The following is a 27,668-nucleotide window of genomic DNA, read 5'->3' as shown; positions in this document are numbered from 1 at the left end:
AAGTAAAAATCTGTGGCGTAAATAACACTCCCGCAGTTTCTTTGATTTGAATTTTTGAGTTCTTCGGTTTTTCTTTTTTTTTTTTTGTTTCTTCGTTTTTGCGATTTGCAATTTTTCGAGTTCAAGTTTAAATTTTTCAATTTTTAAATTTTACAAATTTTCGGTTTTTCAATGTTCTGATTTTTTAATTTATCTTTTTACTTCCCGAGCGTAAGCAAAGAAAGTATTGTAATCGAGTCCGTCGGCCGACTCTCTACTTTTACGTTTTCTCGATCTAGAAGACGAAGAAATAGGTCTCCCATTTCCGTCTGTCTGTCCGTCTGTCCGTCTGTCCGTCTGTCTGCCGTCCCGGATTTTTATTAGACAGATAATCTCCGAAAGTACTGGACCGAAATTTTGTACTTATATTAGGAATATCATGTAGATGGTAAAACGCTAACCAAAATTTGTCTAATCATCCCCACCACTAATGCGATGACGTCACTTCAAAATTGTACATAGTAAATAGGTCTTAAATTGTATAAAATAACATAGTCCTACACATGTGTTTACGACTCCGAATTGAGTTTTTACCCGAAACGTCCAGATTTTTGGAAAAAAAATCAAAATTATAAAACAACATTTTGAATTTTTGAATCTGCTAACCCGAATGTTTTGAAATGTTGCAGATGTTTTAAGGCTCTAAAGAGCATCATAAATCTTTAGTCAAAATATATTTGGTTATCCCCTCCAAAAACTTGATGACGTCAGCTCAAAAGTTTGCTGAATAAATCCTATCTAAAATGTACAAAATATGATGCGTCTGTACTTGTGATATATCACTCCATTCACATTTTTTGGATTTGCATATACAGGGTGACTCAAAAAAATTAATGAATGCGCAAAATTTATTTTACTAATTTACTCAGGAACTACAAAACCGAATGCTTTGAAATTTTGAAGATGTTTTAAAATTATCATAAGCATGGTAAATTTTTGATCAAAATGTATTTGGTCGTCCCTCCTAAAAAATTTATGACGTCACCACAAAATTTTACTGAATAAATCCTTTCTAAAATGTACAAAATATGGTGAGTCTCTTCTTGTGATTTATCATTCCATTCAAACTTTTTCGATTTGCATATGATGACTGAAAAAAAAAATGAATGCGTCAATTTATTTTATTGATTTAATCAGGAATTACAGAATCGAATGCTTTGAAATCTTGGAGATGTTTTAAAGTTACCATAAGCATGGTAAATTTGTTATCAAAATGTATTTGCTCTTCCCCCCTAAAAAATTGATGACGTCACTCCAAAATTTTGCTGAATAAATCCTATCTAAAATGTACAAAATATGATGAGTCTGTACTTGTGATTTATCATTCCATTCATATTTTTGAATTTGCATATACAGGGTGACTCAAAAAAATTAATGAAGGCGTGAATTTATTTTATCGATTTAATCAGGAATTACAAAACCGAATGCTTTGAAATCTTGGAGATATTTTAAAGTTATTATAAGCATGGTAAACTTTTGTTCAAAATGTATTTGTTCATCCCTCCTAAAAAAATTGATGACGTCACCCTTAAATTTTGCTGAATAAATCCTATCTAAAATGCAAAAAAGATGATGAGTTTGTACTTGTGATTTATCATTCCATTCATATTTTTTAGATTTTCTTAAGAGGTGGCTCAAAAAAATTACTGAAGTCAATTTATTTTATTGATTGAATTAAAGGCAACACTTATTATTAGTATTACATTGAACCAACCCAATTTGGTAGACACAAAATTTTTTAAAGTAAAAACTCGGTTGAAACATAAGGGTAACACGTTTATTTACATCTACTTTAACATTACAGACGTGCATTTGTTTTGTGCGCTGACTAGGTTCTGCGAATGTGGTATAGACATGTTTATAATCAACCAATTGTGAATTCCACCGTCAAAAATTAAAATAAAACCCAATGTTTTAAATAATAAGCGGAAGTCGAAGCAATAAAACCGATGGTCGTTTTGTTTACAATTTCTCTGTTTGACTCTCACGTATGCTGTTACGCTTGTCATCTTAAATTAAGAATGCTTATACATACACGATTTTCAGTTCCCTCTCATATTACACGCCGGCGCCGTATACGTGAGTAAATTGTTTCGTTATTTTATTGATTATAACAAATCAATATTCAAAACGACACAATTCATTTTCCCGAAAATTTGGGAATACAATAATTTTATTCTTAGTATTACACTACATCTATCCCAACTGATATACGTGTCCTTGCAAAAATGTTGATGACGTCATCGCAATTTTTTTTAAATTCACACTACAAAAATGTAATGAGAAAAAAAACACAATAGGCATGCAGTCGTCAAGTTTCCGACAGCGAGGGAAGTACTGTCTAAACTCTTTAGACCAATTTTTTCAATGTGAAATTTTTCAATCTTTGGATTTTCCTATTTTACGATTTTTGAACTTTTAGATTTTTTAATCTTTAGTTCCTTCAGTTTTTGATTTGCAATGTTTATAGTTTCCATTTTAAATATGTATCTAATAATATATAATTATAATTTAAAACATTCAACTTTACAATTTTAATGAGTGTATAGTTCTTCAATTTTACAATTTTTGGGTTTTTCAATTTTTCGATTGGAATAGTTTTTTCTTCTTCCCAATTTTTCGATTCATTAATTATATTAATTTTTAAATTTCTGGATTTTCAATGTTTCTATTTCTCGTTTCTTTAGTTATTCGATTTGGAATTTTTCTATTTTCCACTCTTTCGTCAGTTTTTCGATATTTAATTTTTCGCCTTTTCAATTTTTCGATTTTTCAACTTTTCGAATCAAAAAAATGGAAAAATTGCAAAAATCAAAAATGAAAAAACGAAAGAAATAATGAAAATTAAAGATATCGGAAAATCGGATAATTGAGAAATCCAAAAATTGCAAAGTTGAAAAATTTAAAAATCGGAAAATCCAAGAATTGGAAACTCAAAGACTGAAAATTTGAAGAATTGAATAAACGAAAAATTATAAAATCGAAAAAAACATTGAAAATTAAAGGAAATTAAAAAGCGAAAAATTGAAAAATGAAAAAATTGAAACACTAAAGAAAATGAAAAAACACAAGTTAAAATTAAGATATCTATGTAATGCTAAAGTAAATGTAAAGAACCGTGCTAAGCAATTGTTTCAAGGGAGTTTTTCATTACAAAATTTTGTGATGACGTCACCAACATTTTTGCAAGGACAGACACATATCAATTTGGATACATGCATAAGGAGAAAATATATATAGTGGAAAATTTCATTTTTGAAAAAGCGGTCTAAAAATTCTCAAAAAATTCAGGGATATAGATTCCGACGTGCTGATTCCAATTAATTCGGATTATCGAGGTTATACTGTAATTCTAAAATATGAGTGCTTTGATAAACCACAAGTATAGAGTAATAATATTTTGCATATTTTAGAGAGGATTTATTCGGCAAGATTTTGAGATGACGGCATCATTTTTTTGGGAGATGATGAAAGAATAAATTTTGATCAGTGATTTACCAATCTTACGATAATCATAAAACATTTGCAAGATTTCAGAATAATTTTGATTTTTTTTCTAAAAATATGGATATATAGGGTGAAAATTCAACAAGGAATCATAACCTGCAATTGCAGGACTACCTTTTTTTTAATAAAAACAAATTTACTATTTGTGTTTAATCCGGACAGACAACAGATAAACAGACAGACAGACAGACGGAAACGGGAGATTTATTTCTTCGTACTGTAGGTGTCACGAAACGTCGAGCAAACGTAAAAGTAGAGAGTCGACCGGTGGACTCGATTACAATACTTCCTTAGCATACGATCGAAAAGTAAAAATCGCACAACCCTGTTTCTCACAAAATAAAATAAAAAATTCTGGCAAACGGTTATATGTTTTCTCGACTTTTCATAACCCCTAGAGCATGAAAAAGTAGGTCTCATGTTTCCATCTGTCTGTCAACAAAAAAATATATTTTCATCTGTAGAGATAAAATTTAGGTGAGATCCGGTCTACATTAGAGTTGTGGATAAAATGAGTTAAAGCAGTTAATAACGTGCTTTTAAGCTGGTTCGTGTCTCGTAGGTCTTCACAGATTGGTGCATTAAAAATCGAGAATTTTCGAGTTTCTAATAGTTATGTTGAATAATAATTTATGTCAAACATGACATTAATGAAAATAATGATAATAATTATGAGTTTGTTTTTTGAAATGATGTGATGTTTGAATGGATTTGTCAGTTTGAAGAACGGTTGTCGGGTTGCGGCTGACTGCCTTTCGGCGAGCGAGGTGCGAGGTAATGGAAAGGCGAAGAGTCTAAGTGGTGCGTTTTGGTCCTAAATAGGGTAATTATGGAGTGATTAGTTGTCCGCGGTGGCGCGGGTCGAGTAAAGTTGAGGAACGAGGTAAAAGTTGTCGGGCTGTCCGTCTGGAGGATTGTTATTTAAGTAAAGATCGTGTAAACATTAACCGGTTAATTAAACTCTAATTTGAATGTGTGGGTTGCGGCCAGGATGACCAATCTGGGTCCAGCTATGATAGAAAATCTCTTGAGATGCGATGTTAGTGCTAAGCTAGCTGAAGGAAGGAGCGGTACCGTGCGTGGTAGAGTGCTGAGCCAGTCATGCCGTGTCTTTAGTCGTGCGTGTTTCTTGCCTGCATAACACCGTCAACAAAAAGGGTGCAGGCCACGTGCCAGTTCAGCATGCTCCGAATATGTCTGGTACTCTCCACCCTTTGGCTAATACACGTCTATGCTAACAATCGTCACGGGTCTCTGGCGCGCCGCCAAATTTCGGCGCACCCCGTCTTCCTGCCCCGGTGCAAATACGACGAGCACATAATTAAGAACGAGGCTAAACTCCAAAAGCAGATCGATCTCGCCAATTTTGTCTTCACGGGGAAAGTGACGAGCGACGTACAGTATCCTAACAATCGCACGATCGCCTTCACGGTCTTCGTTAAGCGATATTTCAAAAATAACGCAGGATTAAAGGACAATCAGGAAGTGAGAGTGCTGAAAACTTTGTACGATGGCGAGGGAGTTAAGTGCAGACAAGTATTAAGATATAGGTACATGGCCATCTTTATAGGCCGAAAACCGGAAAAGCTCCAGGAAGCGGATGTTCATCTCACTATTAGCCCCGTTCCAGTTACACTAACTAATCTTGACAGGGTTAGCGCCGCTACTAAAGGTAAGTGACGCGACTTTTAAACCGCTTTGCATTAAATTGCGTTAGAACTAGAAGATTACGGCCCACGTATTTCACCCGGCTACATTCCACTCAGGAAAAACATACCGGGGTTTTGATAAACTACGCCACTGGTTTCGTCCTAGCTACAGGACGCGACAAAAGCATAGACTTGTTACTTTATTTCTAGTCTGCTTTGCAAAAAAAAAAATACTTTTGTTACAGTTTAGTTATATTTCTTACTACTACTAAGTGTAAGTTGTTTAACAGGTGTAACCCAATTACACACCAACAGCTAGCGGTTAATCAAATTAATCTTACTTTAATTTTTAGCGTTTCTTTCTTGTAATTTCTTTGTTTTTTTTATCATTTAAATTACGTAAAGTTCTAGCTCTGTTACAGTTGTCGAAAACCGACGAAACTCTTGCAGTACCTACGTCTAGGAGCTGGTACCACGCTTTTGGTGCACTCTGTACGATCGCATTTTTTCCAAAAAGCGTGAACCTTCTCATTAGTCCGCATCTAAGTGAGCAAGATTTATGTGAAAGATATTACGGATTATTATGCTTAACGCCGACAATTATTGTTTCTTGATTCAAGCTTGCTGCTAAGCTGTTGAATTACTTGTCAAGCCGGGTAAGAACAGACGTATATTAAGTCGTACCTAGGTTAGTCTGATTCGTTTTTTATTCGATCGCACGCTACGCGCTGGCCAGGATTTATGGCAATTATTACGAAAAATATAAATTCTCGACAGATTTTAGCAATAAATAATGCCGTCGTTCGCCCCCCGATGGGTCGCCGTCAAAATGGATTAAATTGATTTCATCATTCTCGTACTATGTGAAAATTTTTCACTTCAATTCCAGATGCGAGCGGACAGTCGGTCGCGTTTTTTGTCGTCGGAGTGTGTTTGGACGTAACTTAAGCCATGCATAATTTACATGTGGTTTATACATTTGATGGAATTACCAGTCGCTCTGGTGCTTGTGCGATATAATTATTATGCTCAGAGCTAATTCATCAAAAGACGCAATTAATTCTTGTCCTGGCGTCGAGGAGAACGATTCAAGTTAGGAAGTACAGCATACTCTATATAGAGCGTCGATATTATCTATTTGGGTCTCGTTTAATAAAGTAACGTTACTTGAAATTTCTGAAATATTTTAGTAGGCGTCGCGGCTACTTACGTCGTTTTTGGGTCGAGTAATTGCAGGAAAAATAATAAAATTACTCCTCACATGTATGTAGTTGTAAAATTTGCATTTTTACATCCCGAGGCCCGACTTTGGCGGCAGCCGTTGTTGCAGCCAGTGTCTGACCTTTCGTATCGCCAGAAGACAAAAATGTTGTTTTACACATTTTGTGACACTCCAATTTACCCGCGATATTCATTTTTAATACGGTACCCACACCTAATAAATTACGCCACGTCAATGGCAAACGAACGTAATTTTCGGATCACGAGCGAACGCTTTCAGGTGGTCCACGAAAAAGCGCCACTGTTGTTCTTTTTACCAGAAACGAAAAAAAAAAGTAAACAAGCTAGAATTGCATCACTACGCCAAAACGTTATTCAAATTTCGACGAGCAGCGTGGGACGCTCGTTAGAACGTGATTTTTAATTGCTATTTTAATGTCACCTCGAGATGACGTTTGACAAATCTGACCGCTCCGGCGGCGCTAATAAAGTTGTTTTGTCGTAAAATTAAAACGCGATTCGCGCATCTACTCATTAAGCGCATATTTCAATTTTGCAACTTTCAAATACCGGAAGCGCTGTCAGTAGCCGTGTAATTTATAACTTTGGCGCAGCGTGACCCTCAGTCATCTGGCACGCTACTTCTATTTAACCTATGATAGTCTTGTATTTTTGAGACAGGGGCGTCGGTTTAACGATTGTCCGCTATTATCCGACAGTAGTAAAAATGCTGCTGCGTAACGAGCTATTATGTTATGTACTATAATTTTTGAAATATGTACGCATTTTATGTAGAAAGTGCGCGGAGTATCGTGTGGGAAAACTTACAATAGAGGAGAAAAAGCACCGTATGAAGTACAAGTGTGTAACATGATCGGCTCCTGGCCCAACTCAGTATCTTACGTTTATGTGACAAGCATATTATCGCACCGGGGAGTATTAGAATATCGCCATAAATTTGAGCCCGCTGTGATTATAGAAATTTTCCGAATTTCACGCGATAAATACGGTAGCCGGGTAGAGCTTTCGGCGCTTCCATACATTTTTACCACGACCTGATTACACCTACTCGGTTTATTGTAAACATAAATTAGTATAACGATTACATTGTCCGTTAGGTGTAGCCCATAGCCTGTTGTATTGTCAATTATTATGTAATGGAGCAACCCGAGTTATTTATAGGCGTCGATAATGGAAATCCAATTATTTTATGTAAAATTGAGATTTTGCGTTAAAATATTTTATTGCATCCTTGAAGCTCGATAATTGCAATATCTCAAAGTTGTCGCGCATCGAGATACCGAATAAGGTTTTTAAAAGCGGTTAAGTTTTAACGTATGAAGTTGTTAACAAATAATGCTTCGAGTACGTCGTCGGCAGGTGTAAGTGAGGTTATTTAAATATTAATCGAGCGATTTAATTTAGCATTATTCGGATAATCGGCGCGTATAGAGTTACCTTGAATATAAAACGTGTGGCGCCATCTAGAACGGGTATGTAGGGCCTTATTTATTACCGTCATTTAATTGATAATTAATCGTTTGTCGGTAATTACGAGCCTTATTTACCTTTACCTTCAGGATACTCGGACAAAAAATTAATAACCTATAAAATATTACCCAGAAATCACAACGAAATCTTTATTATTTCAAGTACAATTCGCGATCGACGCCATAAATAATAATAAACGGAAAATTTTACGTCCTCCGATAGTTTCGTTTACGACGTGTTTCAAAAAAATACTGTAAATAACGCCGCACACTTTAATTCGCTCCAGGTATCTTTATAAAGTAGTCCGCTGTACTGATATTTATATTGAGGCCTGTATAGCCGGACTACACCCAAAATAATATATAACCCTTTCGCAAAACGCACTTCCATTTTTATTTGCATGCTATGATTGTTATTGCCGAAACAATTAATTACAACCTTCCAACTTTTTCATTATGGCATTCGTTATCCCTTAAGCACGGCCGCTCAAGAATCGATTTATTGCTCGTGGCTTCACTAAATTCCACAGCAATAATCACTAAATTTCATTCGTCATACTAATCGACTAATAAAACTGATTCATTGCGAAGCTACGAATTTATATCGCGACCAAAAATTTCAAAATCTTTATAACAATCTGGGTCACGATCCGGCTCGAAGGAGCACGATGTTTACGATTTTAAAACGGACTTAGTAGACGATTTGCTTATTACTGAAATATTTAGTTCTTAATCTCTGCTTACAGCTGCGAGCTTTTAGCCCCGGAATCGAATTCCAATCGTACATTGAGTGCCAGTAAGTGCAGGTAAACCTCTTAAACTACAAATCGAGAATCCGAAGTAATTGCAAAGTTGACAAACTTTTATTACTGATGGAAATACTTTTTAAGACGAGTTGGACGAGAAAGTTGCTTAGACAACTTTAAAACGTCTAATTCAGGAGTGTTAATTCGCAGGATTCGATATTTGGTAGCCCGGAATCTGGCTCTCCATAAATTAACTATAATAATGCAAATTCGGTGCACTTCGGTCCATCCGTAACCCTGGTAAAACAGCATTTCAATATCTGTAACACGTAAGCGTCCCTCGGGAATTCGGAATAATTCTGTGAAACAATTTGGTTCAGGAGCGACGATTTGGCAAGAACGAACGCCTGAACAAAAATTAAAATGTGGACGAAGTAATTTCGATGGTTCAATTTTAAAACCGCGGGGCTTCGTGCTCGATATTTTATTAATAAAAAACGAAAGGGAGTAAAAGCAAAAAGCGCAAGATTTAAAACACGGAGCTTCAAGATATTTTAATACATATTAATGGAGCTCGAAATGAATGTCAAAATTTCGAAAATGAAAAGAATTTTAGAACTGATATCCAAGTGTTGAAATTTTTAGAAAAGTCCCAACCTTTTCCGACCAAATCTGGAAACTTTAAAGTCGAAGCCTGCGGCTTTTCAATTTTTACTTACATGGCTTTCCAGAAGTTTAGTAATGCCGTTTTTCTTATCATTTTCTGCGAGTAAGTGATTTATTTTAAAACTGTAGGCAGAGATGTTCTTTTGGGGTGATCGGTGCGCAGAACTAATCTTAACATTTTCTGGAATAATTATTCTCGAAGGTCGGAGTCTGGTTCAATATTTATTTATGTTATAATTTGACTTTCATACGGGCCCGTGAAGGATTAAATGGTCCGGAAGCAAATTGCCGGACTGTTTCAAGTTTCATTTAGTTCATAAAAGGTGAGGAACATCGTCGGCTATGGTTTACTCATCTGAATACCTCGACGTCTGTTTGAATACATATGTTATAAAACGAACCGTTTATATCCAGTCGACTGAGTTTCGACGTAAATATGTCACTTGTTTTAAAGGTCCGTAATTTAAGGAAAGCACATTTTTCGGACGTTTACGATCAGTTTTAGGCTAAATTAGATATTACTATAAATAGTTACGGTACCAATTTGTGGGAAACGTGTAGGTGCGTGGCTTTTATATCTGTTACCTTAACTAATTTGTAGCTATGCTTAATCATAAAAACTTAACGACACAATTTATTCGGAAACACACGGCGAAAATATTAACACAACAAAACTCGATTTTAGTAAACAATCACGATAAAGCTCCTGCTTTATTGCTTTCCCAACAATAACAAGCCCTTTCGGCGGTGTAGTTATGTCGTAAGTTATTTACACAATATCTCCAGCTAAACAAATTTCTATAAAGAAACTAAATATTAGCAGAGAATTTTTTCTTATTTGCAGTTTTGCCCCGATCGCAATCTGCGCTCGCGTTATTTATTGCCACTAAATGCTTTTTTTCAATTTTTTATTGCTATTAAAAGATTTCGTGGCTCTTTTATGTATTTGAAGAAATGAAAATTTACAACGCTGCCACGTTGATATACTGACTTAAACAAACTATAAAATGGACACTTAAATTGTGTCAGATGCTTATATTGGGTTATAATTTAGGTATCGAACCAGTTGTAAATAAATTCAATTCGAGAGAGTATTGTTGAAGACGGTCAGACATTTTCATTTGTCGGGGATGATGATTCGTGGGGCGAACATAAACAAGATTTATATTAAAGTTATACTTGTTGACGATCAAACGGGCTTCAAATTGATACAGAATTAAATCACGGCTAGTTTGTAGCCAAACAAAGCGAGAACTGAGCCGTACGGGCCCGTCATTATCCGTAATAATGCGCGATGGTCGCATCCCTCTCGCACCTTTTTCGTACGAGTGCGACAGGATGCGTTTCGTGACACGTGACCCTAACAATCTTTACAACTATTTTTATATTTCTGGTTTTTGCAAAAATAGTGCTTCCCTTAATTTTCGCGTCCCGTGAGAAGCCGAAGGCACGCAAACCGACTTGTGCTCACGTATGCTAACGATTTTCGTAGGTATTATTTTTTAATTTCGCTGAATAATAGATCGGTCGAAATTTACGCGCGGTGTGTTTAGCGGACGAATTTTTGCGTTTTGGTGGAGGATACAAGCCATAAATTCGAACCTGACTTGTGTAATATGTTTTTTGAGAGGAAATTAAATCGTATCACGTACGATTTTGTGAACTGTAAATTTTGATATAAAACGGTTAATCCAGTTATTGACCAGTATCGAATTTAACTCTAACAATAGTGATAATTACTGATGGCGGTTTTTTAATGGTCGCATTTGCTATCTGGAACGTGATCGTAAAATGTTTTATTTACAACGCGAGAAGCTCACAAAAATAATTGCACTGCTACCTTATAAAGTGTAATATATGTCAATTTGCACCTGAGAATTAGGAATTATATGATGGCTTCTCCGCATTGTATGCTATCATCAGAAGTGTAAAGTAGAGCCATTTCCTGCACAAGGTCTACAAATCAACCAGTTACAAGCACCTAATTTGAATTAATTCGAAAAAATAGTAAACTTTATTCGAACGAATTGGAATTATTCAAATACGGTGCAAGCTTCTATTTATTTAAACTAACAGTCGGTTTGTTTCATTATCTAGTTGAAACATTAACTCAACAGGAATATTTACTTTGAAATTAGAGCACGTTTTGCATTTACGCCGTTTTTTATACGTTATGTGGCGTATTATAGTGTGGTTGGTGAAAATGTTGTGTTGATGCATAGTAAGGTGGGCGCTATTGTAATATTCATGCTCGCCGAGAATAATTTATAAGTCGTGTAGCATAAGAAAGTTGAAGCTTACGGTTTTCTACAACAGGAGAATCCCACATAATCGTAATTAATTATTAATAAACTAGTGCAACTGTTGCACTCTTCCCTACAGCCGGTCGACTATTTCCCTCTTGTTCGCCTCGTTCACGCTTTATCGACACCCTGTACACCCGTATCTTTCGAAAAACGGAAAAATTTTAATTGCGACGTCGCTCGAGGTCAACAAACAATAGACTCGGGTGTTCTCCATCCACTTGTCCTGGCATAAATTAAAAGTAAAAAATGGCCATCATTGCCATACATCAGAGTATCTATTGCATATTTATCGGCTGCATTGTCACGTATTTCGGTGCACAAAGCAATTATTTTTTGTATTTTGCCAGCGTGCAGCCCAGATCTCATTAAATCACTGATTATATGACTGAAATTGGCCAATAATGTCGATATCTGGCGTGTAAATGGCGCAAGAATTTTATTCGAACGTCTTTATAGTTTGGTGTGGGACTGTAAGTGTGGTAGTTTGAAAGATTTTTTCGATTAAAGGCATTGTACCACGACTTGATCACTAGTAAAACTGCTGTTACGAGATTATTAGGCAATGTTTAAAGCTCGACTTCTTCATTCGAAACTATAGGCGTGACGGTCTCGCATTAAGATCCCGTACATGACTTACCTGTTACACCTACAGTCATTCTTTGCCTGCTCTACATAACGCCAGATGAATACAGATCTGTTTTGTAAATGTGGTCGGTTTATTTATGACCGACATACTTTAATTAATTGACTATCGATTTTCTATGGAACGATTTGGCGGTAATTCGGTGAGAAAAAAGTAGGGTGTCGAGCGGTTTTTTCCTTCGTTTACATGTTTATCGGGAGTCTTGCGATCTTGTTGATAATTTACGGCATAACGAAACGACCCAGAACAATAAAAAGATAATTAGTTTTTGGCGCAGTCGGTGGGATCGACGTATGGTACGTTAATTAATAACAAAAGTAAAATTATATCGAAATAACACAATCGGCGACAAAAAGAAGAAAACGGAAAGCTACAAACTAGTGCTTTGTTCGCTTTTTGTACTTTCGTCGATTGTCATATTTCTGTGTTTACGCGCCCGCGATATATAAACAGAATCACGAGCTATGCTCGGGTTCAGAACTGTTTGCTTACTAAACGTAAACAAGACACATAGAAATCAGAAATCTATGGAATATCGACTGGTAACAACATCATAGTTTTTTACGATAAACTATCTACAGATACGAATCTACATTTACAAAAGAAAATGGACCTGTCCACGTTTAATACAAGGAATTTTTTTACGAGTGACAGTTAAAATTTTTAACACATAGCTTCTGCGATTCTCCTAGTTAATTATTCTAAAAATAAAGACTTAGAAGCAGGAAATCTTGATTTATTTCACGACTAGGTTCCAGTTCATCAATAAATAGTCGTCACTTGAAGCCGTTTCGGTCTATTTTATGAGAATTTTATTGCTGCGTGGTAAGTGTGTATTACTGGTAGCAGAGGCGGAACCAGAATTTTTAAGAGGGAAGACGACAAAGACAAAATATCCAATAGTCGGACACAAATAGCCAAACTTTCGATTATGTATTTAAAAAGCGTTTTTAATCTTTCGCTTAATGCGCGTTTGTTAGTTACCGTAAACACGAGTATTGAAACATTAACACCGAATGTTTAGACATAATTTACTGCTGCTACTGCATGTGAACCAAATTTCAATTTCGCTGAATTTGTTTATCGCAAATTGGTAGAGGACATCAATTTCGTAATTTAATTATAATTTGTGTTCCGACAAGGTGCCAAAAGTTAACGGGATTCATTTTGAACAAAAATACATGTTTGCGTAGAAAAAATATTTACAGGTATAATACCCATGATGATGAAATGCAACAAATAGTTAAAAATCGATGCCAAAATTTTTGTAATTCGGTGCACTAACGCTAACGCGTTGATATTTAATGAAACGTTTTGACTGCACTTCGATGTTTTGGTTAGATTTCATGACTTGTTCTAACTGTAAATTAACCCGCAAATTTAGGAAGTGGATGTCCATCAGGTGTTAATCTTTGTGTAATCGGAACTATTGGAAACGTGCTCTTTTGTAATGAAATATTTTTTACGATTTCGACAAGCATCAACGAACCATTGTTTGAGCACTTTCCTGACATTAGGTGCCTAAAGGTGTATGCGCAATTATTTACTCAGTTGGTCAATATTGCGCAGTTAATTAGCGTTCAGGAGGTGGTTGTCAGTTTGATAACGGCCATTAGGTTTCTTGTCCCTGGCGTTGTTCTTTGGAAGAGTGAATTGTGGCCGATTGTAATTTATAATAAGATGCACCACTAGTAATTTGGGCAAAAATTATACATTTTAATTAAGTGGGGTCTGTTTTACGAGCGCCCCGAAACTGGTTTGGGTCGTTCCTTGTAAAATAATAATAAGAAATAAAATAAAAGGAATGTTATCCGTTTATAGAGGTGAGTTTCTCAATTTCGGAATAGGGTTTTTCTATACCGAAAGCGGCGTTTCCGTAATCGAAATGTCGGGAAAACCTAAGAACACCTGGAGAAATTCTCCCCGATGGGAGCCCTAAAACATTTTTATATTGCATGGAAGCTCATTGTTTAAAAGCTCGCGTCAGTTAGGAGAGATCATGTAGGCTCGACATGTTTATGCTTATCGTCAATTTCGCAGCCTTAACGGAAAGATAAAGATAGTTGTAAAATGCGGTAAATAAGTCAGCAATTTTAGATGCAGCGTAGACAATGCGTCCCGTTTATACCTGAGGGCCACGACTGAAGTGCAAAATTATGCCTGTTTATGCCTTGCCGTCTCTATCAAGGTAAAATGCGATTATAAACTCCGCAGATGACCTTGTCTCTATATTACGACTCTACCAACGACCGTTCTTAACTCAGACACCTGAGCATAACGCGTTTGAATAATACTTTTGATCGCGGTAAGCAAATAAACACCTTTTTTCTCTCTAAAGCGGATTAGATTTATGTTCTTGCATTAAAAAGACACGCAAATGAGAATGTCGGAGATGTGTTTCGGTCACATTTGGATGTTTTTATTAATGATGGAAACTGCACGGAGCAGACGTCGTGTTCTTTGTACTGGAAGAAAAATGACATTTTTGCAGTCGTCACAGCAAGAACAAGGGAAATTTACGTAACGATAATAACACAAAATTTATTATTGATATTACCAGAAATAATGTGAACAATTTGGAGCACGAGCTACTTCAGTTTTTATAATCCGACCTTGGCAACGAGACACTTTGATAATTGCAGTTGTCAAGTAGCACTTTATAAAACTAGAAACGCGCTGGAGTTAGACAGGTGCTAGTTAATATCGATCAACGACGACTTGTTTACTCATCCATCTTTAGGGGAGGTCTGCGGTATCGGAAGTTACCCTAGGCTAACTGGTCTCAAGGAATATAGCAAATTCTCGCGTTTTGACATGTTCTTGTGCGCCATATTTACATTGTTTCCTTCAGTCCTAGAATCCCTTGTCGATTTATCTATTTGCCGAAGCAAGAAGCGTAATTCGCGATTAATTAAGAGCATCCGATAAAAATAGAACCGTAACGGATCAAGCCAAGTTGCCGTTGTAAATGAGGGAATAAAAGGGGCAATAAAACGTGACAATAAATAAACATCTAAATGGGAGAATTCAACACTACTGTTCCAAGTGGAGTAATTGGAGTTAAATATGGGGAATATCACGGTCTTATCGGGAGAATAATCTCGGAAATAATTGCAATGATGGGCGGCGTTTGGAGAGCCCCCGCTGCACCCGATCGAAATAGCATAAATTGAGGTGGAAATTTACGCGAGTATGGGAGCTCAATAACTTACTCGTGGAGTGTTTAAGTAAAACAACTTAAGAAAATAAAGATAAGAGAGAATGATTATTGATGAAATCAACATGAAATTGAAATGAACGTCTGACAGTGAGCGGTCGGGCGGTTCGACTGCATCCCACACAGAACCAGAGTGTAGGCTGATTAGTCTTACATGCTACAATCCACTACATCCATTCTACTCGTCTCTAATAAAATTTAAAAACACTACTCGGCCATCCGATGCACTGCGTCGACCGAGCGATATAAATAACGGCGTTCTTATTTCGGAAATATGAATACGGATTAGCTAACTCGATCGTGTCGAAAATTTGAAGCTTTCGGTGCGGCACGATCGTCCAATTTGGGCCGGTTTCCCCTACTTTCGTTATAGGGTCTTTCATACTAGCCGATGGTCAAGATAAACACAGCTAAATTGAATAGTTTTTTCTTTCTTTTTTCTTTCATTTAACTGCCACTACCGAACTAGAATTTCGTCGAAGACAGAATTCCACGCCATGTTTATTAACGCGAGCCAGATATTAACGACGACAAAGCGCGGGAAAAACCACTTCCTAACTTTGTCATTTTATTACGCGTACGAGTAACTGTTAGTAGAAAGGAGAAAAAATATCTCTTATCTGCGAAACTGTCTTAAAATATTAAACGTATATCCTCGGTAAGCTCAAAGCTTAAGGATGTTTACGTTATCTGTGCTCTCTGTGCTACTTTAACCTTTATTTATACACTATTGTATACTCGCGGAAAAATGTAAATGATTTTCGCCTGAAGATGCTTGCTTAATCGAGCGAAACCGGTTGGGTAAAATAAGTAATTGTTAATTTTTATTGGCGTTCGGTTAATAAATGATACAGTTTGTCGGTAGATCGATTTTTAAAATTAAACAACTCGGCTATGAAAATTCAGCACTTTAAACTCTTTCAATTATGAGTGTTTAAAATTGAAAACGATCGTTTTCAATTTCGTTCTACATAATGGCATAAATTGCAAAGAGGACTTTTTTGTCGCAGAACTATTAAAGTAAATTGCAAACAATAAAACTCTTTCAATTTTGTTAATTAGTGCTTTGAACGTTCCTACATAAATGATGTCCCATTAAATCCGAGCTAGATATTGTTTATTCATTTTAATAACTCTGCGTTTAAACAGTGCAAAAAAGACAAACATCATCGCCAATGGTATAATCCTAGTTAGTTCCTCGCAAACTTAAACACAGGAAAATGAGTCAGTTAATACGAAATATTTCTGTGTTCTCACGGAAATATGTTGAATGTTAAGGTGAAGGAGATAATTGGAACGAAATGCTAAAACTTCGGAACGGCACAAGTTTAACGCAATTACCGAATCGATAACATTCAAATGAAGCTTTCAAATTTTGATGGGCTAAAAAAGTTCCAAATATCAAAAGCGAATTGTAAAAAGACGATTAGCGAATTAGTTGCCTGCGACTGACAACGTAATTATCCGAAGGATTTACAAACGTCCATTTTTGTCGCTATTGTATCGGACTTTTTGAAGTTTGTCATTTTCTCCCTGGCGTCGATATCGTCGCGTGCTCTCATAAACTAGCGTGAAACGGAGAAAATGAAGCTCTAGTTTAAAAACGGAAGCGGTTCGAACCCTGCCGCGGGACACTTTTTTTAGATGCGATCTGTATACGTAGTAACCGTAACAGCAAATACGTCTGGTTTGTACGTTTAGCATCGACTGGAAATTATCTTCTCGTTTGCGAGTTTCGCACTTCTGCGTGGTGGAGTTGGTTGACATTTGCGGTTATATCGAGCCGAGAAAGGTCCATAAAAACCGAGTATTACGGTACTGACAAGGCTGTCACGAGGCCGAAACTTGGTCACCGCCTACTTGTTTTGAATATGTTTCTGGTACGGAGCTGGTAATTAATTAAAGAGACTGGTAAATCGTTCGCTGGCGATTTGTCGCGTTCGAGAGAAAATGATAAATTCGGTTGAGTAAAGTCACCTGTTGGTGAATTTAATGTTAATCTCGGAGGTTGAGAAGGGTCTAAAAAAGTTAACAGCTGGGAGACAAAGGGAGATTTTTAACGTAGGCTCTTTGACTAATGGCTCTACTATTTTCCTTTAAATGTAAGCTATTTCTGAACCTAATGTTGTTTAGGTAAAACAAGCCGTTCGTTTCCTACTACTCGACGCCGCTTAACCCGTGGCTAACTAAAATATATCATGTAATAAAACGTCTGAAGTCTAACATGAGAACTTTTAATCTTCCAATTAATTATTACGAGTTTTTCATCACCAAGTATCGATACTCCTTAAACTGGTGCGAAGGAATTGATGTAAATAAACATGTCAGCGACGCCATTTTCAGCTTTGATATCGCGCATACCGCCGACGTTCCCTAGCCATAATTGAGGTACTCGACAAACTATTAAAATAAGTGGCACTCATGATTAAATTCTCAAGAGCCGACGAAAAAACCCATGTTTTACCGCTCCTCCGATTTCGTTCCCACTTTTCTATCGACTTTGTGTGCACAACGTTAGATTTATCGCAAATGTACGCAAATGTTGATTACGCAATTGCCGGACAGGGCAAAATTTCAAGTAGTAAATTACGTTTTAATTACAACCAGACAAATTACAGCAAGCTGTTTACATTATTTACTCCAACAAATTCAGACCGTCAGCCCCCCGACCGGCTTCGATTACTTGACACGAAAAGAACCGATTTCGCAAATCCAAATCGTTTTCTACAAGTGTTCTAAGACATTGCAATCAACGCCCACACCACCGACTCTGCTTTCAAAGCCAAAACTTTCTACGAAGGCTAATGTTTATCGTTTTTGACTTTATATATACTTTGTCGCCGTTAAAGCTTTGTGTTATCGCCGCAGCGAAATCGCGGAATTTCATTTTCGGCAGCGACAACTTGTTAGGGTCATTTTGCCTTCGCTGACTTGTCTTTCACGATGACGAAATAGTTTCGTCCTCTTTGTCACGCTTTCTAGTAATTTGTGTGGGTTATTGTTCGCCCTCGTACTTATGTGTAGTTTAATGAACGCATTCTATAAAACTGGACGCCTTGACGCTGAGGGAAAAACCTCATTCGGATTCGGCAAACGTAGGAGTCGTGAAAGCCGATACGACAAAAGAAAGAAGGAAAGTTGTGTGGGCATTTTTTCTTTGTTGTATCGTGGAAAATTAAATTAACATCACGAATCGTTCAAAAATGGTGAGAATGAGTCGAATATTTTGTTTAATTGATAGGTGGAGAACCAAATGCACGTTGCAGTATGAAAATGCCCCGCCTTTCACTTTTCGAATCACGAACGTGAAGACTTAAATCATTCAAATTACGGGATCTCACTTTGCTACTTGTCTTAATACATAATTTACGGTAATTATCGCTAAACTATAATTTTATGCTTTGCGTTTCTCGCATTGATTTATTTAATTTGAGTTTGTGTTCTATTTAATTATGTTTTCTTAGCAACGAAATTAATTAATTTAACATATTAATTACCGCTAATTATGATTTTACATATTGATGAAGATAGCGTCTTGTACAGTTATTATGTTAGATTGTCGTCTCCTCCCACCGGAAAGTTGAGGTCTTAATTTGGCAAAACGCAGCGAGAACGTAAAATCGTCGAAATTATACAGAGTCGGAGGCAAATCGCGAGTACGGATCTGGCTTAATGGTGCCGTACGTTCTGATGGATGTAAGCGATATAAGTGAAACTATAAATGTTGAACACGCTTTCAAATCTGTGTAACGATTCGAAAACGGCTTATATTATGTAAAATGATCTGGCCGAAAGAAATAAATATTTTTATCTCCCTTGTAAACATATGTTAATAACCGTCTATCTGGCATCTGAAAAGCGCCGCTTTCGGTGGCATATTATTATTAAATATTATGACGTTATTGATACGAGTGCAGAGAAAAGGGCGTAAAAATTGATTGACGCTCCCAGCGACAGTTTCGCCCGATAAATCAACGAATATTTATGTAAATTACAAGTTAGGCGGAGGAATTAATTTTTATTTTTAATTGCGAACGTGTACAAAATTTCGAGAAAAGCATTTAATAAAATGCAACTAATTAATGCGAAATAAGTAATCGCCGCAATTACTCGAACTCGGCCATTGTTTAATTATCGTAAACCCCGTTCGGACCCTTTCGTAGCACCTGTGCTGCCCACATACCACTTAACATATTTGACTTTGGGTGGTTTAAGTCTCGCATGTTTTTCGTCCCGTACAATAACGCGTTTAAAATACCAATTACGACTGATTTTATCGAAGTATTATTTATTGCTTTTAACCCACCGTTCGGAATTTTTCACGTTATAGAAACAATTTTGTAATGAAGGCGTGCCGCATAATGTACTTAGACGAGAGCGATTCTTCGGCAGCGACTATTCTTGTTTTTAATTTTACAACTTTTCAAATTTACAATACAGCTTTTGCGGAAAGTTTTTAAACGGCACTCGCGGTAGTGAGGATGGGAATTGAATTTAAATTAAATTACGTCGGACTAATGTAACAAGTTTTATTTTTATCTAAAACAAACTAAGTTATACACGAGACGTTATGATAATGGAGTCAAATGCAAGTTCTGCTATAATCATACGGCTCGGACTTATTTACAATGTGTTGAAACTGTTAGCATGTTAACGTTTATTATTATTAAACATGATTAGATTAAAAATAAACACGAATTAATCCGCATTCCCCGTAATTATTCGTTATTTATTGTCGAGAATAAAACAAACTATTCCGTTTCATAAAACTCGAAATGATATTATAATTACACGGTTGCCATTACGGCCGCTATAAATATTCGAATTTAATGCTCGTATTTCTATTTAACGCAGATTCGTGGCTAACGCAAGATCGACTTCCCTTCAGCAATTACGTTTTGATAAGAGAGTGAAGTGTTGGCCGATACGAGACAGACCCCAACGCCGGGCGGTAATCAAAGTTGACGCCCGTCACTATAAAATCGGATTATTAAAGTATCCGGTATCGTTTTGTCCCAAATCAAACCTATTATAAGAAGACGAGGGCTTAAATCGAGCCACAAGACGCTCGAACACAGCCCCCCTTCTTTTTTTTTTGTTTTTAACAACGTTCGCTTTAATAAAATTCTGTCACGGGGTGCGATATTTAGATAAAACGAATGAACACACACAGAACACGAATGCAAAACTATCGTGCGATATAAATTTGTCCACGTCGGTCGTAATCAACCGTGTTCTGGTTACCTGCGGTCAAAAAAGTCGCAAGAATTATCGACTGGGAGAAGTGGATAGACACTCGGAATCCCGTTCCTTACAACAAATGGAAACTCCCACAGTCTCGGTAAATAGAGACATAAGCAAAGCAATATGTATTGAAGAAGTGTAACGACTTAATTGCATCTTCCATTGACCGCCGATTGTGAGGAGTTCCGGATCGCGAATAGTTCGAGAACATGCTGGCGCCCTCGGTAATAACACATTTAACAATAGTCGACTGATTAACAACTCTCGACGAAGACGTATAAGTTATAGACAACGCAAGTCACTAGTGAATAGGGACAAATCGGACGAATAAGGAGATATAACTGTGGTGAAATATTCGATAGCGTGCAATCGTAATTAATAAAAACCGAAGCTAGATGCTCATAATTCCACTACCCACAGTTCACAGTCAAAGGTGAGCTTTATAAAGTTCGATTTCGTCATTATTTATATTCGGACGAACCTTCTGTCGACTTGTTGGTCGCATGCTTCCCATGTAAAATGTGACCAATTATTCGATAAAGTTGTAGGTGTTGGTTCGTTGCGATAAGCAGCGAATTAATTGATGATGACGACCGTATCCCCATAAATAATAAATCGTTTCCACGGTTATGATAATTTTTCTTTGCCTGTTGTGTGATCGTCTCGTTACCCACAAGACAAGAAAAGTCGCCATTTTGGAGAACCGGAAGCGTATCGACGACTAATTATAGGAAACAATAGTTGTGTGTAGAACAAATCCCACGCCATGCCAGTCTATAAATCCGAAGGCGCTTTGACGCTAACGCGGTTTTAATACGGAATAGCATAAATTTAGTAGGTAATTCAAGAATTTAATTATTTATTTTTCGTAGTATTTCTCGCCTCCTCTGATTTGCGATAATGCGCTAAAGGAAAGTACAACATAATAAACAAGCGCGTAATAGTTGCATAAACTAGACAAAACCTTTAGGTGCACTCGACATTATATAAAATAACGCGTCGAATTAGTTTATTGGCGTAGAAATTGATGGATGTCCTTTTTCTTGGTAGCTCCATGTGGGAGTCCACGGCGACAGCTTTTTTCTACCGAAACCTGTGCTACTGGTCAGATTAAAATTTTTCCTCATTATCCCTTGCATGTATGTTATTAATCAATTGTAATGCGTATAATCGATCCCGTAAAATCGCGAATTAACGCGGTATGTATACGTCTGCCTCAAGCCCTAAACTTGCGTTGCATTAAAATCGTGCTTTCTGCCTGCAAAATGATAAATTAGAGAAGTTGTTTGTGTGATTAATAGCGTCGGACGAAACTTGTCATATATCGGATTGTCTTTTTGTATCGGCCGTTTTTTCGAATATTAATTTATGTATCGCGCTGAGATCTTCGGGCGACCGTCGAAGTCGCAGATTCCGTCTCCCGTTTTATTAAATATCGCTCATTAGACGACAATGCCTGCCGAATTTCCTCCATTATTTCAGGCCGATCCGCTCTGCATAAATTCATTACGTTTTATAATTTAGCGCAGTATGGGCTCGATATTGATCTTTTTATAATTGACAACTATCTCCTAGACAGCAGGTGCGGTTGACATCAATGCATTGCTGACAAGCATTCTGTAGGTCGAAACCCCTGCGTGTCCAAAACGACTTAAAATTGAACTCGACAGCTCTTTCTCATATTCTGACATCATTTGAGAGCCGTGTCATATTATTAACACATCAAAACCCGTCAATTTGACTTTTTACATCCCCTACCGACTGCGCCCTAATCAAAATCACCAGTTTTAATTGCTCATTGTGCGTACATCATTTAATAGAAATCGCTAATAACGAATAACATCGTCATAGATTAGGTGTCAAAAACACGGTTATTGTTTGGAATTACGCTGCAATAATCAACGCGATGCCTCCACTTTCGGACTGCATCGCGTAATTATAATTGTGCACATATTATATTGAAATCGCTGCTGATAACTCGTGCACAATACGCCGCTAAACTTTTATTTATGACGTGTTATTAACTGCAAATTCTATCATATTGTTCGCCTGGATTAATTTTATTAGCCACCATAGATTTCCTCTTATCGTTTGCCATTATAGAAATATAGTTCGGGTTTTCTTATCGTTACTACAGCTATAATTTATTGTTACTTGTACATTAGAAATAAGGATAAAATCTATACCGCATTTAAGACGCCAAGTGACCAGTTCGTTCGACTGATCTGAAGATGCTCAAAACTGAAACGTTTCGACATTTGCATTTGTAATGCTTGATAATTGTAATATACACGCCGTTACTTCCGTCGGGGTTTGGCATGGGTCGAAATACCAACTCAACGACTTCTATTCCGACCACTCTCTAGCTCATTACAAGGTGCTCCTGAGGGTTTCAGAAAATGGCACCATCGTTTTGTAGCATGTAGCCCAAAGTGAGAGTGCATCAATTTATTATCTTTGTAATGAAGCTATAATGATTACCCGTTTTGAACGGCTCGATGATTTTCATGATATGGAGTATAGATCACGGACTTTGTCCATGTTCGCGTCAAAGTTTCTGTAGCGATTACAAGATTAGTTTAATTTAAAATTCCACATAGTCCTGAGACGTGGTTGTTTTCTAATTTGAATAAAGCTACATTATTTAGGAACGGGAGTTGTAAGCTATTAATTGATTGCCTGATTAATCGGTCCCAATTATGATCGAAAACGTTTTGAGTTGCTTAATAAAGACTTGAAGATCCAAATTACACAATGTTGAAGTCTGGAGGTTGAAATAACTAATTGTTAAATATTTTGTTTAAGAGAGATCAATCGGTCGGCTTGTTTGCTTGATTACTACCAGAGATTCCCAAAAAGTAATTTATCACAAGAGAAGTGAAATTGTGGATAGGTGGGTAGGCACCACGATCACGTTCCAAGGACGCATGTGATTAGACTTGGTGATCGACGTGAAGATGCTCGACGTTGGTTCAGTTTCGGGTAAAAAATGAGGTGCTAGTGCGTGTTCGTAACAGGGTAGAAAATTTCAAAGTTGTGGTACCGATTGGATCTGCACCATCGATCTTGCGTTAATTGCTTGGGGGTTCCACAAATGTCTTTTAGAGTCAGTTTTTCGTTACCTGATATATTCTGCGTGAATGAGACGGGTTCTTTATCTCCACAGTTTTGGACAAAGAGAGTGAGCCTCGAAGTGGTGGTCCCAACGATCATAATTGACCAGTTTGATAGCTGCCGAAAGAGTAGATCAGATATTTTGATAGCCGATAACGTGGAACGTATTGTGTGAATATGTGACAAGTGCGGCTAGGACGAATGCGCTCACAAAAGATAGTAAGCATCTCGAACAACACCGATGTACACTTAAAGATAAGCTAATTGAATTCGCTAGTCTTAATGAACGTTACAATCTTATCTCAAGTTTTAATGTAATTGAGCGTGTCGACAAACAATGCTTCGAGATATATTTTGCAGTTATTTAAATCGCGCGGGTGTTTTATGACGTCGAAAAGTTATTATTACTATTATTTGTATTATTATTATTTAGAGAATGTGTCCATGTGTCGATTTTGTCGTAATTCGAAAAATTTTATCAATAATTTCTGTCGGTATCTGAATTTATTTTTATCGCGTTATCATGTTGCCGTAATCTTTACGGCACTACCTTTAAAGGACAATTTCGTTGTAATTCATTTGTTTATCTGGACATGCATTGGGAATCTAAAGATTTATATTATTCTTTTTTAGGAGCGTTCAGGAATACCGCTCCCTTTTTTCACTGACGTCTTCTTAACATAATGTACGTTGTTAATGTGAGCTTTGCGTTGGCGCTTGACACCTGTATCAAAACAGAATTGTCACGTTTTAACCTGTACAGAAATGAACCTCCGGTATAAATAAAATTCGGTATAAATATTAACACGTGTGTTTACTTTGTGCGGTTTAACGTATGCGTCGAAAGGAATAAAGCAACAAAGATGAAAGCTCGGAAAGTCTAGTTTTGTAGCGATCCTGGAAGCATGACAATGGGTTTATAAGTCTAATATATTGTACACATTTAATACTTTCGAGCGCCATATAATGGTGCAAAAATAAAAGGTCAACAAGACCACCTACATTGGGACGCTCAGGAATAAACACGATCATGCAATTCACACGGCGAATAATTTTTCCACAGGCGACTCGTCACGTGACGCACCACCCAAGAATCTATTCCACTTTTTATATATTTATTTGTTTTTTTACTCAACACTTTCGAGTTATTCGCTGGAGGTCTAAAACCACCGTAAGCTTCTTAAACAAGATTTTCTGCCGGAACAGAGCTTATTTTTCAGCTATTCACCACCACAGAAATACCATCTGTCGATACACCCCACAAAACGAACGTCACTGTGACAGCAGTTTTTTTTATCCCGCTCCTGATGTTATATTAGATCAGGAAGGAATGCAATTTTGCCGACGGTTTTGAAACGTCCAAAAAAATAATTTTAACGTCGTTGCGGTTTCTTTCCCTCGCGAGCCGCCGCTGGTTTTTTCCACTCTTCGCCTTCGCAGAGATCTTGCGCAGTGATTGATGGTCGCACTGACAATTACGCTTTCATTACAATTAAATCGTACAGTCATTAATGGCAAAGAGGGTGTTTAAAATTATATTGTGGCCGGAGTTTTGATTTATGTCTCGCGTTGTGTCAGTTTGTAAAGACATGACGTACGACTTTTCTGGTTAAATGATGTCTTAACATAATTATTCAAATCATAATTAATTTCGGCAGATTCTTACGGCTTTATCATGAAGACGGTGCGTGATTTATCCCCTTTTTGCAAAAATTGCTTGTCGTCGGTAATGGATCTAGAATTTCGGCATGTCAACTCGGAAAATTCTTCTCGGACGAAGTAAAAGGCTCCGAAGAAATGAAATAACGTCTCACGGCGTTACTGCGTGCATGGAATGTCTAGTGACGCCCACGGAAATGCATTTCACCTCATTTGATGAATATCAAAAACCATCTGTGAGAAATAGAAAATATTTATCGGGGATATGCAAACGGAGGGGTTTTGTAAATACGGCAATCTCGTGCATTAAATTAAATCGACGATTATATTAAAATTGCTTCTACGTACCATGTCCCACTGATGACGTTTGCTTTATAGGTTCTAGCAAAACCATATGGTACGATTTGTTGGATTTTATGTGGCGTTTATGGCACTAGCTGCATTCTATCGCGCGGGCACAAGGGTAATTATTAAATATTGCGCCACCAATTTAAACCGTATTTATAACACTCCGAATAGGTTTTATAATTTATACTTTGACGTATTTTATTCGGAAACCGCACGACCGCCAAATTTTCGATGAAATATTTACGAAAAGAATCCAAATGTCAGCCTGAGAATAAATTATTGCTTATCAACAGGCGTCCCTGCTTCCAGGCTTTTAAAATATTAAACCGCCCAAACTTTCTTTCAAACTTCTGATAAAAGAATAATAGTAGCTTTAGGGTACACGTTTAAGGATCCGATTATTTCACATAATTTCGGTATAAATGCAACCAACTGGTAACCGTTAATTTAGATAAGCTAGCACTAAGTCTTGCTATTTTCGTTGCATTTCTTGCAGCCGATTTACGAAACGAGATTAAATGTTTTCATTTTGTTTTACGGTATCTACGCAAAACAATTTCTAATTATGAGCATGTTTAATTCTGATTTCCTGGGACAGAATTTTCGGTGGTGAGACAAACGCAGACGTATTAATAATAATAGTACATATACGTAACACTAACAACACTGGCAGCGATGATAAACTCATGGAGTGGTTGTTGTTGTAAATTTTACGTCCTTTTTATGAACTAATCTTGACATACAGTCGTCACACATATAATACTCTATTAGAATAATTAAAACAAAGAAGAGAAACAATGAACGTTGCAATCATTCTGTTGTTAGAACCAACAAGTGGTACGCTTCAAATCGTTCGTGCTAAAAATTCTGAAAATATTGTGCCGAGTGACTCCCTTGGCCTAATAATTTCCCGACATGTACTAGGCAATTTCGAATCACCAACGACATTTATTTCGTATGTCTGATATGGATAGTATAGTTACTAAATAATTATAGTAACATATTACATTGTTTAATTAATTATGCTACGCAAACATTGAAAATTTGAAGCAAACTAAAGTTATGTCCATGTTTGCAGTATAACTATTGTTTATGTAAAATTAACTTTGCACACGGCGTCTTTTGTCTTTGACTTGCATGCGATAAATTCGAAAACAATGCATCCGCACATGTTGGACGTTTTGTCGATGAACACAAACACACGCACACACAGCTCGCTACAGGCGTTTTTATTTCGCTTCGGACGTTTAAAGTAGAACTTTGCATATGCTGAAAACTTTTTAAATCGCGTTGATAAAATTTGACATGATTGCACTCGACGTGACAAAACACGAAGTAAATTCGGTTCTGTAAACGTTCACAAAAACTACGGGATTAAATTAACAGTTTCTGTTACTATTTGTTCCGGTGGAAGTTGTGACAGCGATGGTTTTATTTTTATGAGAAATCCAAACAGAAATGAGAACATATCATTTGTTACTTTTATAGACATACATATAGAGTGCATGCGACCGTGTCAATGCTCCCGTGACGTGTGATTTATGGGGCAAACACGAAGTGTCGGGGATGCGAAGATTGTCTATTAGGGAGGGGAAGCTTTAACAAAACGTGCTAATAAAACGTATCGTGTCTGATCGGTTTACAAAATTGCTGTCAAAACTGATTAATCGCAAACGTAGCGGTGCAGTAACGACGTCGAAAATAGTGAAAATATTGTGTGTATCGCTACCGCAGAACGTCGTGCCGTGGACGTGGACGTAGTCGCAAGCCGCTCGGACTAATTTACCGAACGGTACTGTAATACTGTTAAAGGCCCACC

General features: G+C 36.9%; 2 protein-coding genes across 9 annotated transcripts in view; one reads left to right on the top strand and one right to left on the bottom strand.

Moving 5' to 3' along the window:
* The window catches only part of LOC135131219 (pancreatic triacylglycerol lipase-like), a 173,906-nt gene that overhangs the window by 18,438 nt on the left and 127,800 nt on the right, over window positions 1-27,668 (bottom strand). Inside the window, exon 1 of one of the 3 annotated variants that reach the window (XM_064058838.1) lies at window positions 23,851-24,056. The exons of the other annotated variants lie outside the window; for them this stretch is intronic. The gene's annotated coding sequence lies outside the window, so the exon portion shown is untranslated. Of the gene's footprint in view, window positions 1-23,850; window positions 24,057-27,668 lie in introns of those variants that run through there. 3 annotated transcript variants of the gene reach the window in all.
* Window positions 4,610-27,668, top strand: part of LOC135131212 (agrin-like) — a 147,729-nt gene continuing 124,670 nt past the window's right edge. For all 6 annotated transcript variants that reach the window (XM_064058820.1, XM_064058817.1, XM_064058815.1 and 3 more), the window contains exon 1: window positions 4,610-5,218. In XM_064058820.1, the coding sequence (XP_063914890.1) occupies window positions 4,729-5,218 (490 nt within the window). In that variant the 5' untranslated portion in view covers window positions 4,610-4,728. The remainder of the gene's footprint in view (window positions 5,219-27,668) is intronic.

This window comes from Zophobas morio, unplaced genomic scaffold (assembly GCF_036711695.1).
Source record: "Zophobas morio isolate AGI-343-1 ecotype UQ-CSIRO unplaced genomic scaffold, CSIRO_AGI_Zmor_V1 ptg000019l, whole genome shotgun sequence".
Classification (NCBI taxonomy): Eukaryota; Metazoa; Arthropoda; class Insecta; order Coleoptera; family Tenebrionidae; genus Zophobas; species Zophobas morio.
This window is presented reverse-complemented; position numbering and strand designations above follow the sequence as displayed.